This window comes from Netta rufina (genome assembly GCF_964035555.1).
Source record: "Netta rufina genome assembly, chromosome: 2".
NCBI lineage: Eukaryota > Metazoa > Chordata > Aves > Anseriformes > Anatidae > Netta > Netta rufina.
Genome location: NC_140124.1, coordinates 117,474,511 through 117,496,159, shown reverse-complemented (window position 1 = coordinate 117,496,159; position 21,649 = coordinate 117,474,511). Strand labels below are relative to the sequence as shown.

The window sequence follows — 21,649 nt, the reverse complement described above, 5'->3', positions numbered from 1 at the left end:
CTATTCCCCATTTCACTGCTTCAGTAAATGTTTTATGTATAACTAACAAAAAATTGGATGCCAATTCCTCTCTCCTCAAGACTATCTTGAACTGCAATAATGTACAAAGCAAGAATCCAAACGTGGCTCACAAAAGTCAGGTCTGTACAAGGTGGTTTTCTGCCAGCTGCTTCTTGAAGCCACATGGGCCGAGTCACCTAAAATTTCCTTGTCCTTCCTTCATCCCAATCTCAATGACAAGCAAGTATCAGAGGAGGTCATGACAAGCAAAGCTTTGAACTCAGCTACCACAATGCTATTATAACCCCCAAGATAACAAGTGTGTACCTGCAGCTCTGTTTGGAAGAAGAACTTCTGTGGACACTGTGTGCAGTCATAGATCTTGTCCTCTTGTCCATGGGCTGAGAAAATGTGCTGCTGCAACTTGTTTGCTTGGACAAACACTGAAATAATAGACAAACAATGAGCTTTTCATTATTTTGGATTGCAAGTAAAGCATTTTTTATAAACAATTTCCCATTAACACTCAGCAATTCCAAGAGGTAAAATTAAGCAGGCATACTCAGATTTCACATTATGCTGTTGCTATAATGGGCACCAACAAGCACTATTTAACTGCGAAGTGTGATCTTTCTTCATTTTAAATGAATTGAAATAGATGTCTGGTTTAAACATATATATAAAAGGAAGCAAAAGGACACCCTAATAGGACAGACAGAGAAGTTTAAATTTAAAGATTTTAAAATGGCATTTTCTCTTCAGAATTATTTCTTCATGCTTACTGTGCTTTGATTGAACACATACAAAACTTATTTCCTAGCAACCAGCAGGTTTGAAAAGCATAGGTGCCAAAGTCCTGTTTACTGTGTTTGCCTAAAGTTAAAGCTAACAAACAGCTCTGTATTTAAATGTGTTAATGCTAAAAATTATATCCCACAGCTACACTGGGGCAATGTCTATAAATGTGAAACAGAACTGCAGGTAAATTCTCTTTGGATACTTTAAGATCAACTCTGCCTACACACTGAATGCAAGGGTTTCAATAATATAAACATGTTCAATTTTAATGACTACAAAACAAGGCCCTAAGACTGTGTAACAGTTTACCTAGGAGACATACTATTAATAATTAAATTGTATATGCCAGAGGCAGTGTTTGGGTTGGCAGCACTGACTTCTGATGGATGCCTTGTGCACTGTGACCTAAAAAAGTTTGCATCTACAATATTAATCTGTATAGGCAGGGAAAGGATTTATTAAAGATGCTGGCATTTGACTTTGACTCCACTCCTAATCATTAAAATTATTCTAATTGCAAGGCAACAAGAAATATCAGAATATTGTTCTTCTGAGTCATACATTTTAATCACATTTCTCATTACCCAGAAAAAAAAGGGCTCAGATTCCATTTTCCATATAAAACTTATATTGGGTATTTTTACTTCTTGTTAATATTCTAACAAGACACGCTGAAATAATTTAATGGCATATTGCTAATAAAGCACCATTGTTTATGATTAATGCTTGGTGTCTATTTACCCCATCAGCAAAAAGGAGAATGTGTTTCACACAGATTGAAATCGACTTATCTCCATACTCTTTAACACATTTTACAAGGCTACTGGCTCAAACATTAAAGGATTACTTTTATCAGGGATCTGGCTCTCATGGAGAATTGTCAGTGGGTACTCCTGACAGTTGCAAGTTTTTATATTGCATTTACAGCTCCCCCCACCTTGAAAATCTAAGACCCATGGCATTACGCTACAAAAAGATCACTTCATAACATGTACACAAAGACAAGGTGGAAAAAATTAGTAGAACGAGTAATAGATATAAAAGAAAAAAAATGCCTAACTGAATTACTGAACACGGACGCCTAACAGACAAACTGTTCATGGCAGCTCTACGCACGCTCAGATTTACTACGATAAACCTTGCAGTGGAGATGAACTGTGTATTTTTTTTTTTTTAATTTATGAACTGCAGAAATGTGAGAAACCTGAAGATAGTGAGGTAATTAGTCATCAACAACCACTCAATCTGAGGGACGAAAAATTCAACTTCCATTTTCCTCTGTAACACATACTTAGGTTTTACTGGGAGGGTAGCTGCCAAACAAAGAGAAGCAAAAGGAAGGTATTAAAGGGTCTATTTGCCTATCAATGAAAATCCTTCACTTCCATTAATGGAGAACAGAAACCTTGAATTGCTTCCAGAATTAGCATGCCATTGATGTGAGAATACCCAAAGTGTGTTTTGTCATGTTTGTGATTATCTTTGATTTTCATCTTGTAAAGCAAAATTGTGCATGTAAGCTACATATTAAGGCTTATGTTTTAGGTTATCTTTTTATGAAATGTTTTATTATGAAGTCCTTAAAAAAAATGCACAACAACTCTGTAGGCATCCTTTTAATGTGTTTTCATTTCCAACAGCATTTTTCTGCTCCTCATTACAGCCCAAACAATGCAGTGCTTAGCCCTACCGGGTCAAGTTATTTTCTCACTTGGGTTTTACTACCGAGCAACGCCACTGCTTGGGGAGGATTATTCCACACTTGGACCTGTGTCAGGGGAGAGCAGAACTTGACTTGTGGCAAGACAGCATGGTTTGCTTTCTAAAGCACATTACAAGGATGTTTCTTCTCACCACAAGCCAACAAACACATACAGAAGTGGGCTTTCTTGCTCGTTCAGAGAACGCTGCTGCACAGGCTACGTCTAGCAGCCCTTGAGGCCAAATTCTGCTCTGAATTGTATTGTTTTAGATGAAACAGCTGTAGCTTTAAAGCACGAATTTATGGGCAGTTTTAATCTTGGCAAGCGTAGAACATGAAGGTGATGAACGTGATACCATGGAAGGTAATGGACTCATTTCTATAATTATAAAAAACTCAAAACTCCAGCTGAAGAGCTTGAAATGTCATTCTTCAGATGGATGCTTGACCTACCAAGAAGCTCAGCTTTTTGAACGGTTTCGAATCAATATTACTAATGAGCATAAACGTAATGTCTGCTCCTAAAACTGACCTAAAGACAACACATGGCACAATTATAAGTGGGAGTTCTGTGCAGACAAGCTAAGGGCATGATTCGGACAAGAAGAAATCGCCTACCTGTAAAGCACACCGGACACTTGAAGGTGCCCCCCATGCCTTCAAAACTGTGCTCTATCAGGTGGCACTGAAGTTTGGCAGGAGAGTCGAACGTCTGATTGCAGAGCTTGCATTCGTGGTTCAGTCCTTCATCTGAGGGAGAAACGAAAGGAGAAATTAAATTCACTATAGCCTTTGCCAATGTCCAGCATGATCTATGAACAGGCTTTTTGTTTTGCTAAGCTCAGGAAACTGGGTACTCCTCAGCATCCACGGCTGCTAAAGTGTTCGTTTATCTGCAAGGTTTCAGCATTTAGGAAGTTTAACTGGACATTAAAAGCACAGATTTTTCCAGATACAATTGCCACCAGATAGGAATGCAGAGTGTTAGACTTCAGGAAGAAATGAAGAACAGGACCAGAAGACCTGTGTCTTAGCAGAAGCACCCCATACAAACCAGAACATTTCCAAAACAGTGCATGAGGAATTGAATGTTACTCAAAGGCCACCCCACCTGCCAAGGGTAGGAAATGCAAATGCAAGTGCATTTACCTCCGGCTGATGGCATTTCTCATAAGCAGTGTGGCAGGGGAGGGTATTTTACACCCTCGTGTCACTCCTGCTCCACAATACCAGTCCTGTGGGCACACATGAAACCTTTTGCAAACCACGGGATTTCCCAGCTCCCTTTCTGACAGCCCCAGCTTTATTTTTTTCTCCTTTATTTGCATTTTTCCCCTCACACCAGCTCCGAAAAGTCCCTGTGTGCTTCCTGACGCAGCTTCCCCATCAATGTCATGTGGCTTTCAAACCCTTCCCATCCCCTGCTGCTTGTTCCTGCGTTTCCTCCCATTGTCCTGCGAAGGCCCAGCGCCTCGCGGCCGGTTCCCTTCCTGAGGGTGCTGCAGGACTCATCCGCTCCACCACGAGGGCGGCCGCGGCTGTGTCCTACTTAGAAACAGTTGCTAGGTAAGAAGTGGCTTCCAGCCCTGCTGCAGAGGCCTCAATTCCCACAGCGCGGCTTAGAAAAGGTCCTTCTGTATGTCACCAGTGTGCTACACCAGCGGCATTGATCTTGCAGGTAAATACTGTATTTGATTACCAACAATCAAACGAGAACGGAGAGCCGGGTGACCAGCGCCTTTCTGCACCAGTTCTCAGATGAAAAGAGCCGTATAGGACAGCACCCTGCCCACCCCAAACACCTACACCTCGTGCTGTCCACCCTTTGTAGTGATTAGGAGCCATAAGGGCTAATGCTAGCAGCTGGCAAATGCTGTTGGGTGTGTGGGGAAGCGATGCTTTGTATGGTATCCCAAAATTAAAGGAAGCCTGACGAGCCCAGATGAGTGGGGTCATGAGTCATCTAGAAATGATCCCTCCTAACTTAGAGGAAAAACAGTCAAAGAAGAATTGCTCCAAATCAGGGTGGGGTGAAAGGAAATGGCATGGCTGCTTTGGAAGTCAGTTGAAGAAGGTCCTGGCAATGCTGTGCCACTGGTTTTGTTACCAATATCATGCACAGGATGAAGGCTCAGGTCAGTCATGGCTGTTTTGCCACCACAGCCTCTCTGGGTATGGGGCAGAGGGTGAGAGGCTGCTAGTATGTGTTTCACCCAGCTAGTCACACAGGCAGGCTGTGTGGGCTGAAAATATTCTGCACAGAAGACTCCCAGGGGCAGATCTACAGGGGGATGGATGCATCAGGTAGGTGACACCTTTTATAACCCTCCAGAGATACATTAGCAAACATCTATCAAATATATGCTAACTATTTCCTTAGCAGGGAGCATGTTTTAGTGGAGTCTCAAGAACTGCCTGGGATTTTGTGTTTTCCAGCACCACTTGCAGAGTGCTCTGCTTTTGTTGCTGCTGAGAGAAGGTGAGCATGGCCTGCACAAGCACTGTGAAAGGATGTATGAGGGAAAAGATCTGACATGCACCAGTCTGTACGTCTAAGAGAGACGGTCATATTCTGTGAAGCAAGCAGTACACCACACGCTCCAAACAGGCAACCCACATCTGTGAGCGAAGCTGAAGAGCAGAGCATACTGAAAAGAGGAGGAAGACTCAACAAACCAAACACAAATGCCCCTTCTCCCTAAACTTGCAAGTCAATTGCAAGGAACATACGGAGTGCCACATGCGATCAGATCATGTCTGCTATACTCAGATCCTTGCCATGGCCATTATAAAACAGACAGTTCTGAGGACAGTGAAAGGCCCCACAAAAGGATAATTGCGGGCCAGAAACCCATAGGGTGAAGTTTCTTCATCAAACTGCTTGTGCTGATACACACAGTCAAAGCAATTAGGACAAAGGGAGCTTCATCTCAGGATCTTCCACATGTCAAGGTGAAGATAATCGATGCCAATTCTCAAATCACAGAGTTACTGTTGGCAAAGTGTAAATGAACCACGCTAATCATTCTAGAGTATGGGAACACTGAACAGGGACTTCTTCAAACATTCCAGGGGAGAAAGACTTCCTAAAAAGAAACATTTTGATATGGAGCTACAGAAGACAGAAATGGTTTTTTTTTTTTTTTTTTTTTTTTTTTCTTTCTTTTACCTTACCTAATGAGGAAAACGAAAGAAAGGCATGCACTCCTGATGCTGAAGCAAAACTAATTTTAGGCAATTTGTACTTGTTCAGGAAGAACTGAACCCCATTAAATGTGACCCTATTGTATTTCCTGTACCACTCAGAGCTGAGGTGATCTCCTGGTCACAAACATCAAAACCACTTTGATTATTGCATGTTGCAAATCTGGCTTATGAACAGGGTTTGAAAAATCCCCTCACCCACTCGCCTGGGGCAGATAGGAAACTTCCCCAGGCAAGAGACATAAATTTGTGCAGAATCTAAGCTTTCTCTTAAAAATAAAATGTTTTTAGTCTCCCAGTTCTAAAGACCTCATTTAAAATGTGACTACATTTGTACAACTAATAGAATATTTTTTTTCCAAAGTTTCACTGCTTAGGGAGTTTTAAACCCTTCCCCTCTTTTGCACCCATTTTTGCACATCACTTGCTGTGCGCTACATTCTGGGGATGAAGGGCAAGGTTGCAGCCCTTGAATTCTAGAATCTGGTACCAGCATAACTTAAATTCAAGGGGGACAGATAAGGTTACAGTATTGGCACAGGAACCAGGAGGGCTGGGGTCCATACCAGCCTCTGACACTGACTTACTCTTACCACCTTCGGCACGACAACACAGCCTGTGTTTCTCAGAGTGCCCATCCCTAAAAAAGAGGTGTTAATTTTTAATTTCTTCTTTAATTGGCTGACCTAATTCATATCCCTTAAGACTTTTAATACAAGTGGGACAGAGGAGCTGGAGAAGAGCACAGGACTAGCTACTGTACATGGAAGACTTCCAGAATCACTGCAATCTGCCTACAAAAAGGTTTAAGATCCATGTGCAGGCACACAACTGGCTGCTTGTTTGGGTCACACAGCACTGCAGAAGGACAGGGAATAAGGCTTTGTCCCTGCTCTGCTCTCCATAGAGAATTTAAAAGCACTGCCTGCATTTTATCTCCTACTGGCATGATAGAGCCAGGGTGTGGCAGCTCCTAAAAAGGTGCCAGATGTAGAAAGAGGAAGCAAAAGGCTCTGTTTACACTCTGGCCCTTGTCTTGCTCTTCATGTTTAGCAAACAATTTGATGGGGTGCTATGGAAGTGCAAAATATGATACCATTAATAAATTAAAGGCCGGTGAAATGTCACATTTTCAGTTTCCATTTGGGAGAAATCTGAAAGGGAAAGGAGAGTCAGACACAGCCCAAGAGGCTCTCCTTCCCTGCAGTACAGAGCTACTGCTCTTTGCTGTTACACGGGGAGGGGGGGAAAGAAAAAAAAAAAAAAAAAAAAAAGGAAAAAAAAGTGCTGAACAGCTTTAAAAAATTCAATCAAAATAATCTGCTCTTTGGAAAGGTGGCGGCTGACAGTAATTGGAAAATACTGTCTGACTCATTTATTAAAGTGAGATTCAGAGTCAATTGATTTAATAACCATTAGAATATTCTATTAAGGATATAATAGGTTGGCACAGCCCTATTTTTTATTAAGAGTTATAGGTAAGAAATAAGCAACGTTACGGAATTCTGGACAACCGCTGTATGGATTAGACTAAAAATATGGTTTGCAAAATAGGTATAAAAGTGCCAGCTATCAGATGGAGGAATAGGAAAGTACATTACAGTACAAATGAGTTAGCTGAATGATGAAAAAGAAATGAACCTTTAACATAAAGCTTGCACTTTTCCAAATCTAACAAAAAAACTACGTGCTACATTCCCTGATGTGGTACATCGTAAAACAAGTCAGCACGTCCTTCACGTTATGGATCCAACAGCTCCATAAGGAAGACAACAACAAAGTACCACAGCACAGAGCTGCTGCTTACTGTTGCCCTTACATGGTTAGGGTATGAGTTTGGACTTGGTGAAGACCTAGCAACATGGATGAGGATGGTTTACTCACTGCTGGTAGCTCAATTAGCTTGATGCAGGCAGAATTTCTGCGTAAGTAAATTACTTTCCATTTGTAATCTTTACTCAGATAATGGGAAAATGTAAACATGAATCAATTCTAAATAAATGCATTCTATATTCATATAAATGTTTAATATTTACACAAATATTAAACATTTCAATGGGGGTAGGTAGATTTTAATTGAGGTGCAGCCCATTACCTCAGCCACTAACTTGATAACCAGCTATAAAAGCAAACAAAATCAGTGTTCGTGCTGAGCATACATTCACAATTGGGGACCCTCTGTCTTTGCAGAGGGTACCCCAGGTGTGTAGTTATTGTGTTCTTTGTATGTCAGGTGAGCCCCCCCTGTTCCCCTACTTCAGGTACTGCTTCGGATGACCTGGCCCCATTTTTGCTACCAACAAAAGGCACAACTCCTTCATTTCATGGAAGACCCTGACATTTCAATACACACTTCTAACAAGTGAAACCCTTTAAGCAGCCTCTAGACTGCGTGTCCCATGTTTATGCTTCTTGCTCTTCAATAAAAACAAAACTAGAGCAGCTACAAGCAAATGTTCACTGGCTGACTTACATGCAGCTGTTAAGTCAGTAACCACTGGGGGCCCTCTTATATTGTCTGATCAACACTACAGCCATTACTGAGTACCAATTTGTAACAGTTTATAAGTAACTCTTTCTCTTATTCACCCTCGAGATTGTCCAGAAGGGTCCTTCTGCCTTTTACTCTGAATAAATCTATAGGCAAAGGTCCAAGGATGATGATGTCCTCCTGGTAAATCATCTCGAGGCTGGGTCCATGCTTCAAAGCATCTGCTAAGAAGTAGTGTAAACTCTGCCCTCCACATCCAATACAGGAATGAAATGGCCTGCAGTCCCTGTATTTGTTCAGGTCTGTAGCATGCATAGCTCTCACATTCCATGTGTTTTCTTTATATTTTTTTTACCAAGCAAACCATGCCCCTAAACCAATTTCTCCTCCTTCACACTGCTTTCACTCTTCCCCGAGTTAATTTTGCAGCGCACATTTATAAGCCAGAGATCTGAGGAGTAATGAAGGAACACCATGGATGACAGCTAACCCCTTGGCTACAACATCTCACGCTGAAAACCGGGGAAGGACAAAACACACCGTACAACGCTGCAATTTGCAGAGCATACAGCCATTCCCGCTTCATGCTTTACAGCGCTGAGTTTGTTTGTGTCTCTGTAATTCTGCTGGCCACACGCACACGCATCGGCATCTCCGTGTCACCAGAGACAACCTTGTTCCCGGCAGAAACTTAGTCTCGGGTCTCAGCACGGCGACTGAGTGAGTGACAAGTCTCTTCACCTGCTAAGGAAAGCGCAACACTTCTTCAAAGGCTTGGAGCTGCAACGAAACAGCGCCTCAAGTCTCTAGCACCGCGTTCATAATTTCTCCCTGATTGTAATAGTGCTTCTGTCATTTTCAATTTCTCAAACATGATCACAACCCTCCCCTCCCGCCCCCCCATGAAAAACACTATCCACCGTGGTGTTAATTTTGGAAGCTGACATGAAAAACATGGGAATATAGTGATAAAGAAGTAGATGTACTAAAGGCAAAGCACACAGCTGGAATCTGCAGCAGGAAGAAGACAACAGCTGGAATTTACAGCCGTGAGAGCAACCCATCAGGGAAAAATGGGGGTTTTAAGGTCCTAACTAACAGTTGTATCCTGTTGGGACAGGACGGAGGGTTGGATGGAAAGACAGAAGTACAACTGTATTTCTTCTGCAGTGCTCAGGGCAGGTGTCTGGCAGGCTGGGGGGAAGGAAATGCCTTCCTCAACCTCGCTTCACTTGCCACACTACTGCTGGCATGGGCAGGCCAGTCCAATGCTCTGCCTTTACTCCTAATACCACTTCCAACTGAAAACACGACTTTAGCTAGAGACTGTGCAACAGGGAAACTCGATACATTAGGCTGCAACCTGAGCAATGCCTCCCTCCCTGCTTTATTTCACGTAGAAATTATTTTTGGGCAAGGCGTTGCCCATACCTGAGGCAGGAGGTGGACAAGATGCTAGGAACAATCCTAAATCCTAGAGTTAACACCAACAATGTTAGCCTCCCCAAGGGAAAGTCGAGACAAGGCCATGACTCTGTCTCTACCTAGGCATACTGGCTAGTAAAACTGTGCCAGAATTAGAAGGAAGAGGATGGTGAGGCTGGGCCACGCAGGATCCCAACAGCAGCAGGTAGGAAACCTTAGTCTACACGTAGGTAATAAATATGACAGCCTGCTGTAGAGCATTGCTACTGCTACAGCTACAGCAAAGGGTGCTGATTGATGGAGTGACAAAGAGCTGGGATCCACCTCCTCAATTAAAGCAAAAGTTCATCTCTCCAGGGCCAGATTTTGAAATTAGATCTGCTTAAGGGAAAGCCAGTCTACTGCATCTTTCATTCCACTGTATTTTTGTCTGAAGCAAGGGATGCATTTCACTTCACCAACTGTTCACTTTTTTGCTTGGTTGCACTCACTTTGGCTGCTTGTAAGTGAACACTTCTTACCACATGTGCCTTGTATGTTCCATTAAAACCACAGATTATCTAGCTATGGTGAGGCTGGATTAAAATATATGAACGGCGACTGGCAGGGTCTATTTCTTAATAACTGTCATGTTTTCAGCTCAGGTGAGAATGATTTAAATGCAACAAATGCCCTCTCCATCAAAGAACAGGATTTTCTGGGCAACTGACTACCAGGAGAGAGTTCAAGAATTCAGCAACAGGGCTATCACCGACTGATGAGACATGCATAATTTGCTACTCCTTGTCTGTAACTGCACCAGGAAAAAGCATTAGAATTTGTACAAAAAAAAAAAAAAGTAAAAAAAAAAAGTCCATGTTGCATCACATAGCTATACACATTACAAGGTTACACTATATCATTGCAATAAAATCCCATGTGATAGAGCTTATTTTGGAAACAATTTTACCATGGGATATAAAAAGGAATTTAAACTGGCAGGAATAAGCTGAGTGGTACGAGATATTTGTAGACAGATGATCCAGCTCAACGTTTACCTTTTCAAAAGGCACTCAGTAAGCAATGATTAAAAACTTGGAGACCGATCCTTCGAATGCTGGCATAACCAGCCCTGGGGAACCAGCCTCTTGTTGCACTAGGCTCTCGTCTAGACTTTTTGTGGGACTAAATTCTGCCGAAACGCACAAGGTCAAGCCCTCGATCCTTAGGCTGCACACTGAGATAGAGATTATTATCTGCATATTACAGATAAAGAAACTAAACCCCAGAGCTAACGAATGTCTGTTTCACCACCCCATTCAGAGCATGGAAAATCTCTTCTGGATGAAGAATCAGGCCCTGCTTCATCTGCCCATCATTACACAAACAGTGTCAGAATTAAAACTGAGTGAGTGGAGGACTTGTTAGTGTTAGGTCATTGGTTGGACTCGATGATCTTGAGGTCTCTTCCAACCTAGATAATTCTGTGATTCTGTGATTCTGAGTTGTTCTTTGTTCTTTTCCAAGAGGGAAGTGCCTATTTTTTCCCAACAAGAAGATTTTTTGGGACCAAATCTTCTCTAGTAAAGTAAAATTACAATTTGAATGGCTCAGAGATTGCCTGGGTAAAGGAGTTATTAACACTTTAATCAAACCGTAGGGGAAAAAACAAATAAAAATGTCACATTCATATTCAGAAAAATTAACAGTAAAATATAAGTAAAAGCTTTTGGCTTTTTCAGCATTGCTAATTCCATTTAAATATTTTTCTTCACTGTGTAGGGTACGGATTCTTTTTCTTATTCTTGCTTTCTGGTTGGAAAGCCAGCTTTCTCTGTTATTAGCTGTTCAATACCTACTACAGACCCACCCATCTGAGACTTCTGAGACTATTGCACAAAGAAAACACAAGTTGTTTAATAGAAGAGGATATTTCATATTGCATAAACTAAACACAACCTGTTCAATGTTAGGGCTACCAGGAAAGCATCTCCTGCATGGAGACAACCTAAGCGTCAATATTAATTCTACACCATGGTGGACCAGCAGTAGAAATTATGTTTTGTACACAACTTCAGAACTCTCATGAGGTATTTCTATTTTTCTCTTGTTCTGCCTATACAGAAAGGGTCAGGACTGCCTTTTTTTTTTTTTTTTTTTTTTTCTTCATGAATCCGTATCTGGAAGATAAAGTCTCTAAATGCTGAAATGCTGTTTAAATGCTGTTTGTCCTACCTACAAAGGATTGCCTGCTTAGTCCTAAAAGGGAGAGGGGAGGCAAGGCAAAAAAAAATAATAAAAAATAGGGCTTTCCTATATTATTGGATATTTTGACTTGTTAGTATGAAGGAATATCAACGCTTCCTTGTATTTCTTTAACATATCAGCTACTACTGATAATTTTTTCTCCAAATCTGAATGTCGTTGTATGAGTCACAGATTATTTGGCATTTTCTTACATTGTTAAGGAACACTTCAAAACGAGTGGCAGTTGCTGGGGTATTTATCCGCTTCTTAAACTCATTTAGGGGTGTATCAATGTCCTGCTTTCTTTTCTCTCAACCTCCATCTCCTCCCCCACCAGCCCCTTCTTCAGCCCCCAGAAAAAACAGTGAGGAAGAAGCAGTTCACGCTGTTAAGGCCCTCAGGTCTATGCTGATAACTGGGCATTTAATTAGATTCTTTTCACCCCAGCAAACTGCTTTGCCAGTTAGGGAAGATCTCCTCATACAGAAATGTATGGAAATGATAAAGCTTCATCTAATATAAAGTATTATTTTTATTGCTCGTCTGACTTAATTTGCTGTTTTATTTAGGAAAGCATGAGAGAAAAAGCTCATTTTTAATTTGCACTAACCTTTCCCTATCTCTGTTTGATCCTGCTGTAATGCAAGCAAGCAGCTTTGGGCTCACATATCAAAAAAGGACCAGACTTCATTTGAAACCTACTCCACTCTCCTTCCCACTATCTCTGCTGGTACTAAGACTTCACATGGAGCTGAACAAACAGCTGTTGGGATTTCTGTACTAACAGTCCTTTGGTTTGTGGATAAGAGAATAATGAGGGGCAATTACTTATTTTTCTTCTGTTTGTTATATGCAGTAACATGTTTGTGTTTGTGTTTTTGTTTTTCTAATTCTACATGCCCCTTGTACGGGAATATTATGACTCCTCACCAAACCTAATTCCCCACTGAAGCAAAGATGCCATTTTCCACTATTCTAGCAATTGAAGAGTTCACTCTCCAGTGAACTTTCAGGTAGCAGGATGAAAAAGTTATGAACATGAAATAATAAGAGAAAAAGAGGAAAAACAACAAAGCAGAGAAAACAGAGAAAAGTTGGCTGAGAAGAGATGTATGATTGACAGGCAAAGACGAGGAAGAAGCAAGAAAGGAAAGAATTGTTAGAGGGGGCTGGTTGAGGAAGGAGAAGAGATAAAGAAGCAATAATAAGAAAGGAAAGGGGTAGACTGCAAAGGAAAGTTGATGGAGGAGAGGAGGTGGAGAGGAGAAGCAGGACAAGGGCATTAAACCTAGTTGGAGGGGAAGAGGCAAAAAAAGGTCTTGATTTAACGCTCATTTAAATTTCACTGAAAAAATGCAAAGCATTCATTTCCAGACAGAGCTTGGGTAATTTAGTGCAGCTCCAATGGCAATAATGATAGATGTATTTTTGCAGCCAACTGTCTCAAGCCAACAATGTTACTACTATATAATTAATAACAATAAGCAATTAAAAAGAACAGCAGGTTACAGCTATAAGGCATCAAAGCATATTACCAAAGGAAAAAAAAATACAGGACTATTTTGAGAAAAAATAAATGTATAGGCTGTCAGGTCAGCATATATCCTCTCTAGATAAAACTTACAGAGCTGGAGAAAAATGTAGCATGACATTAAATGACTATGAGGTGATTAACATCACTGAAAAACCAGAAAAACACTTGTAAGACTCTTAGGAAATCTGAAATGTGATATGAAAAACATGACTGTAACAGCAAGAGAGAGTTGGCTGACCACTATATGGCATTATCCTCTTACTAAGACATACTCTAATAAATAACTTACAAGACTGCATTTGTTGGCTGAAATAGCCACCAAAAGGCCCGCTGCATTTTCATTATGTGGGGTGGTATGAATGTTTTGGTTCATTTCAATGAGAAGAGATGGGGGAAAAAAATAGTGGGAGGAGGGTTCAGATCACACTTGGCAGGAGCAGGAAGGAGGGGGTCAAAAGACGGGGTTTCGCTTGGTTTTCTTCCAAGCTGCTGGCCACCATCCTCCTCGTCCTTTCCCTGGGGTGCTGGGGCAGGAGCCAAGCTGCCCCTCTCCTGCTCTTTCACCTCTCCCTGAAATGTATCGCTCAACACTTTTCTCCTAGGCTGGCTGCTTCCACCTCAGCTCCTTGCAGTCCTGCTCAGTGCAGGGCCACAGCCCAGCAGGTGACATGACAGAGACTTGGCCCTGTGCTCGCCTTGCAGCCCCGGCGGGTGCCTACAGCCCCATGGCTGCCCATGCCCCAGCCAGCCTGTGCTGGCTGCGGGGCCTGCTCGCCGAGCCATGCCCAGCTCCTCAGCCAAGTGCCTTGCACGGCGCTTCCTCTCCTCCTGCCACCAGAAATCGCTCTTCAGTTGGCGTGAGCCCTTCCACAGGGGACATGCTGGGCAGTGGCAGGGCTCCACAGCACTGCAAGGGTTGGTTTTGGGCTCCGGCCATCTTTGAGCTGGGGCAGGAGGTGTGCACAGGACGGCACAGGCCACCCACCCGCTGCATGGCAGTCACACGTCTCAGAGAAATCCCCTTTTGAGACAGTGAAAGACTGGAGCTGAGACATAATCCCCACTCAATTATGCCTGCAAACCATTAAGATTCACAGGAGAACTGTGCTTCCCCGCCTGAGGAACCGCAAGTCTCCACACGATCTGAAGCTGACCCAGTCGAGCCTTGTGATGCTGTGGATGCACGCACAAAGGGGTCTAACAATCTGCTCAAACCAAATTTGTTAATGCCAAGAGCTGCAAAATCATGTGAATGGGTACAAAATCGTGAGATTTCACCAAGTGTAAGCTTTGAGTTCTGGCTTGTGCATTCAAGGTGGGGCAGTTATCCCTCAGAGGGTTTCTCTGTTAACAACAAAAGTGTTTGATTTTTTTTTTTTTTTTAATGAAGCCTGAGATTTTGATGCAATAGTGACATTTCAGGGGCTCAGGTTGAAAAAGAAGCACTGAACATTGTGAGACTTGTGATCAAATTGTGAAACTGTGAAACCTAATTTACCCAAATGAAATGGGGGACACAAAATTAATTCAGATAAATGAGGATTTTGAATGAGCAAGGGACTATTTAGTGCTTTTAATATACATCATGGGACACAACCTCATTACAGATCAGGAGTGTTGTGCTGCGAGTTTGTGTCAGAGTGGAAGTGTCACTGACACAACAAATAAACCCAAAAATATCCAACTCCCCGATCGCTTATTTTGTGTTTCCATACGCATGCTACACGAGCCTGAAGAATAATTAACACTGCTGAGAAGAAGCAGCAACAGTGGATGAGTCTCACTACAGCAGACCTCTCATCAGAGCAGAAATACAAATGTACTAGTTATCGTAACTGTGTTATGTTAAGTAGACCTTTGCCCCACATTATTGTAAGTTAGAGGAGGGAAAGGGGAAAAGGAAGATGATATCAGCATTCTTGATGATTTTTTATTTATCCACACACAGTAGTGACACAATTGAAGAATAAGCGGAAGAATGGAAGGAGACGCACGAAGTACTTGCGGACCTAGGTTTTTTCATGTTTAATCAGGGAAAAGAAGACTGCCAGTGAAGACAGCCATTCTCTTTGCAGAGCAATCCCAGACATCATAAAAAAAAAAAAAGAAAGAACAAGTTCACTTGTTGAACTGAAACAACATATACCCTGATATAGAGCAAGGCCTAGCTCCACAGGATTTTATTTTCATCAACATCAAACTGTTGATATTAAAAACAAAAAGTACTTCTTAACAGAACTGTACAAGATGTGTATTTAGCTTTTCTGCTACTTTCGTTTTGAAAGCCTGAGGGTCAGTGTTTTGAACCACTGACACTGCTTAAAACCAAGAGCTTTGCTTTATGTGCTTACTGATGGTGCCAGTCACATGGTTACTTGTCAGTCTTCCTCCAAAAAGAGTGGTAAAAACAAGCATCCAAGATGCAAAGATGTAAAGTAGCTAGAATAGCTACTTCAATAGCCCAGCCCCTTCAATTGCATCCTTTACCTCACTTAAACAACTTTTAATTTATTAAACCCGGAGGTGAGTGGAGGGATTTAACAGTAGGCAGGATTTGAACAGCAGAAAGTGAGGTCAAAGAGGAGCATTACCCCTCTAGTCAGATTTGGAAAAACTGGGGCATTTCAGAAAGTCAAAAAAAGAAAAAAAAAAAAAAAGGGATGGTGAGAAGAGTGAGGGCAAACTCACTTGCTCTGCTGTGTATTGCTCAGACCAGCATGAGACCACTGTTAGATTTGGCAATGCAATTTGCTGAGAGCAAAGCATGCAGATTTCGGTCCTGCAATACTCTTATATGTAAGTAGAATATTTTGTTGGTTTGGTTTGATTGCTAGACTTCATATGTGAAATGGCAGAGGGGAAAAAGAGAAAATGCTGTGTTAAATCCTTGAAAATTATACAGCAGAAAAGGTGGGCAGCCTCTGTAGTACAGCTGGGTACTAGAAGTCAAAGATCAGGCCTGAAAATAATAGCTGATGAAGAAAACCTGCAGAGCAGCAAACAAACTGAGGTGGGGCCAACAGATCTGAGAGCCATACTTGCAACCCAACTACCAACCCCTTTCTCTTTCCAATATGTATGCAACTGACGTAGCTTTCCTCTCCCCAAAAAGCAAAATAACAAAAACCCAGCTATGAAGGGAAGAAAATAACTTTAAAGTGACCTACAGCAAACAGAAACTTGGCCGAAACACTGAAACACCAGCATTACTAAGAAAACAAACCATGACGAAAATCTCAGTAAAAAGTGGTAACAGCAGGAAAATTCCAAATTAAAGTTGTTGCTTTGCCCTTAATTCACTGTGTCGGTGTGATATTACATCAGGTACAGTACATTATCTTTGAATCATATGTTCTATGCCATGTGCCTACATCTGTCACAACAAGGTATGTCAAAAATACCTGCAAAATAGCAGGTATCTTTCACCTTGAATTCCATGAAAGGTTCACATAGAAGAAATGCATGTTGCACTGCCAAGGTTTGCAGTGATGTCTCTTCCCAGCAGAGCAAAACAAATCAATGCCAGAAGCTACGAGTTTGCCTACAGTCCTGCATGTGTTTGCATTTATGTTAGAGAAACAGGAGCAAGACAGAAAAGACTGAAAATATAATGGTTTCAAACAAGAGGGAAACATAATATGATGCAACTCCTATAAGGTTTGTGTGATAAGTAACAAACATCACTTCTCAGGGCTTCCTGATCGTTTTATGTCTTATAATAAAGATTAAGCAGATGGGAGTCAACTGATTTCTGCAGAGTGAACACCAGTGGACTGTATGGTCTTTCTGTTGGATAACTCATGCTGCATATTTTGCAATGTATTTTTTTAAGATACAACATGAATGATACATTTAAAAGCAGCATGATTCCTCAACCCTAGTGGCTGCCAATGGAAGTTGGATGTCCATCTCCTTTTTCACACCTATAAAAAACCCAACTCTCTGCTGCAGAACTGCTTGGAGTGCAACTAAACTCCCTTTCTGTCCCCTCCAGCCCACCACTCATGCATGCTGTTCCCCTAAGTCCCCTCATTGCTTTCACCCAAATATAAATAAAAAGTGAGGTCTGCTTCACTACATTTGCTTGCATTAATTGATGTTAAAAAAGTCTGTTAAAAATAAAGCCCAGCAGTGACATTTTTCTTCGCTAAAGCACGATAGCAGCACATTACAAACATTACAAAAAGGTCCCCTGGTAGGACTGTGAAGTTCCACTCTGGCAGTAAAATGCATCTACTGTACGTTCCCTGATTTATTTATTTATTTATTTATTTAGATGCGGGATGGGGTTTCACAAAACATTGGTGCAGCAGCTGTGTTGCAATACTGACTGGGAGAACTGGATGGGCACCCTGTATTTTTAGCATTCGGTCAAATATAAGCTATCCTGTTTACCCAAGGCAATGACGCTCGCAGCTATTCAGTCCCAGTTTGACATTTTCCCGATGGTTGCACTTCTCCTGCTTCTGCACAAGTTGGGTGGTTCTGAAGGACTCGGCGCTTTGTGCCCAGAGGTCCTTTTGACATTTGAGAACAATACGTTCATCAGCCTGCTGGTCTCCTGAGATACACCCAGAGCATTAGGAAAACTAAAGAAGCACACAACTCGGCTCACACACCCACTCTCCAAGAGATCTCTCCCTGTGCTGGCTGACAGAAAGGTTTCTGGGAAAACAATTCCAACCCAAGTAGGAGGCTGCGCTGCCTTCAGGGAAGGTGAGCATAGATGCTAAAATAGGCCTGGCAGGGCTGCAAAACTGGGGGTAAAGAGAAACAAAGGGGTCGGTTGTTTTCATGTCCCTCATATCACCTACGAGGGTAAAAATAGCCTCTCTGCTTACTTAGGACTTTGTAAGATGCCCTTAGTATCTGTGGAATTGGGTCCCAAATCCTTTTGCTTGTATAAGCTTAGTCAAATCCTAACTCCCTAGTCACTTAAACTGTCTTAAAAATGTATTTTTCAAGACCATCTGAAGATGTCTGAGAGAGAGAAAGAGATGTGGGCAGATAAGTGGTTCTGTGGCTGTATCCTGTAAGGGTTTGAAGGAATGAGAAGAGCAGCAGAACACACTCCCGTTTGTCCTTGTAATCTGTTCCTGGCATTTACACCATGTGCCATCAGGGTGGTCCTAGCCCAGGGGAGCTCTCTGTATGGCAAGAAGCAGCCAGAAAAGAGTGGGATGGGGAACACCTCACACTGCACACATATTTGTAGCTTTCTTCTCAAACTAATAATCATGCCAGGGAAACATGGCAGAACTTAGATTTTGAAGAGGGCACAAAGCTGGACAAGGTAGACCCATGCAGGGTGCTGATGGTATTTCTTCAGAGCACAATAGCCCTGTGACAATAGATAACAGGACATTGCTTGTGACTCCAGAATAGGCATTTAGAGCTTTGAGCACTGGGAAAGCACAGAGGTGTGGGTACAGAAGTCTCAACACGGGAGTACAGGCAGGTTTGCATAGAAAACTTTGAAAATCATCACAAGAAGCTTATACCTGATAAAGATGTAAGAATAACACAAGTAACTAAGTAAAATGAATAAATCAGTATCCAAAAACTTAGCTTGGTGGCTGCATTTGACTAGTCTGATGATGAGCAGCATGGTTAAAGTGAAATATAACTTGGCTTCTAATAAGAGAACTGGCTGTAGAGATGGAAAGAAATGGAGAGATCTTTGAGATGACGAGAGGAAAAAGCTGTGGGATTTGGAGATGGGAATGGGTGGATTAACAGAGCAAAAAGGAGTCAAAATAACAGTGGAAAAATGCTCAGAGAACATTACCGTCAGGTGTCTGCTAGTTATATATCTTTTCTAATGCCAGCATTGCCTTATGCTCTATCTAAACACATGTATGTTTTCTATCTTGGAAGCTCCTAATTGAAAGAGAAGAAGAAATACTTTCTGCTCATTTGCAGGACTTAACAGTCAAGCAACAAATGAATTGCACTGGAGAAAGAGAAGGCACAGCAATATGTTTAAACGTGTATCAACAAAAGATGAATTTCAACCTATACATAGAAACGATGCTTGAACTACTACTTAAGCAGCATTACTCCTTAAATCTTGAATTACTCCTTAAAGCACAGCCAAAGCAGTTCTTGAATATGGACTTGAATGAGAAGGTGTAGGCATTTTTCCTTGACCCAAGCCTAATGTGGCTGCACAGGAGAAGAGGCAAACATACCTTTCTCAAAGGAGATTGCAGTCTGCTTGGCTGCTGCCTTTACCAGCAAAAACTCACCAGCAAAGTAACTGCAGCTGCAACTACCTACAATTAGGTGCTTAGTAATGTGTTAACAGGTAGCTATGCAAGCAAAAAATGAAATCCAGTAAAGCCAAGCCGAACTTTGATCCTCAACCTCTCTTTTACAAAGCTGCACCAAGGGACTCTTTTTTTTCCTTTTTTTTTTTTTTTTTTTCTTTTTCTTTCTTAGCAGCTTTCACACTGATACTATCACAACAATTAGTGCTTTTGAGACACACTGGTGGGATTGACAGCTGGCTGATGACACAGCACAGCTTGGAGACTGCCATTAGATCATCACTATTGACAGGTTATCCACTTGCTCCTCACTAGTGAAGTTACTCTGTGATTTGGCAATTGCAACTTACTCTTGAAAGATGCTTCAAAACAAGTATCTTCCACAGTTTTCTGTTATCCACATCAAAACTGTTAAGACAACTGCCCCTGAAATGATGACAACACTGATGCTTCAATGCCATCGTTACAGATGCCTCACAAACATTTTAAGGCAGATTTGCTCACAAACATATGGAAAAAAATTGCTGGAATAGGATTTTCACTAATCCTTTTAACTGCCATTAACTGTTTAGAAGAGAGCATGTGCACACATACGCGTGTCTATTTGTTTCTGTGTTCAATTTACAAACCTAAACAAAGGAAAAGGGAACTATTGTAAGTGAAATGGCTTTACATAGAAAAGAAACTGTAGTACAGAGAAGCATCCCAGATGAGCAGAAGCAGAAGATGAACACAAGTTACCAAAAGATTAAAAACAAGCAAACAATTCTGCAAGAGCTGGAAAGCAAGAAAGACTCGCTTCCTATGGATTTGTGTTTCCCAGTTGATTGACTCCATGGCTAAGAACGTACACGTGGAAGGTCTCTCTCAGGTCCTGTTTTTCTGTTCTCTGCTACAGAATCTGTAATGTTTAGGAAGGGCTGAATCTCAGCATACCTTTTTTCCCTCTCTGGGAACACTGTCCATGCAACTGTATTCTCACGGAATGTGTAGAAACACAGTTCTCTTTGAGCCATCTCTCCTTCTGTCAAATACGAACAAAATGGAGAGGACTGACACCTGGACAGATACATACTCCAGTTATATCACTGCTGAGTAAGTGTGGCACCCTCAAGAAACAGCTTCACACACACGCTGAGCTTTCTGGCTTATCAGCAACATAGATAAGAGCTTTTTAAATACACGTAATGGAGTTATTGCTTTGGGTGGGGTGTGGGAAAAGGACATTCTCTGACTTTCCAGATGCCCCAGCACTGAGAGTACCTTTGCAAGTGTTTGGGGTAGGGGCTGCTTTATCCACGTTTCTCCATATCAGTGCACTGTTGCTGTGGTGTTGTTATAGTATTCCCCGCGAAATGTATGTGAGCTTGTAAATTCCCGGAATGCTGGTTTGTTTTTTCCCAACCATGCAATAACCGAAGCCAAACCAAGGGGTTCTTCCTACACGCTCCATAAAACCTCAAAATGACACCAAGCTCCAGAGGTGCTGATGGGTACCCAGCATCGCACACCCTGCTGAGGGAGGCCCTCACAGCACACTTCTGATGGACATTCTTGCTTTCCAGATCTTCAGAATAGAGCTACCCGTGGTGGTAGGGCTTGGCATGTTATATCGAAACACACAAAAAAGAGAAAAGCCCAAACTGGCAAAATACTAGATGAAAATAGTCAGCAGACACTGGCCTTTCTGAACAGTTCTGGATGTGAGGCACTGTTTCGTGATGACGCCTAGATGGCCTTCTCCCATCAGGAAAAAGAGACACTTCTTTCCTTGGGGAGGGGGCAGAGAGCTAGAAAAAGGCTAATCACTTTTTAGAGCATTAAAAAAAATTACATCTCTCTACCTAGGTAGGTAGATAAAGAAAAGTCCAAGTCTTTCTAATTTGGAGAAATCATCTCATGGAGCATACTAGACAGTTGCTAGGGGCCTCTGACTGAGGGCTCTTGGGTCTTCTCCATACCTTTGATCTGCATTATGAAATGTTAATGTCCACCACGTC

At 41.9% G+C, this 21,649-nt stretch overlaps 1 protein-coding gene across 2 annotated transcripts in view; it reads right to left on the bottom strand.

Moving 5' to 3' along the window:
• The window catches only part of ZNF521 (zinc finger protein 521), a 231,568-nt gene that overhangs the window by 27,615 nt on the left and 182,304 nt on the right, over window positions 1-21,649 (bottom strand). For both annotated transcript variants that reach the window (XM_084281400.1, XM_084281399.1), the window contains exons 6-7: window positions 3,119-3,250; window positions 328-443 (exon numbers count right to left, since the gene is read on the bottom strand). In XM_084281400.1, the coding sequence (XP_084137526.1) occupies window positions 328-443; window positions 3,119-3,250 (248 nt within the window). The remainder of the gene's footprint in view (window positions 1-327; window positions 444-3,118; window positions 3,251-21,649) is intronic.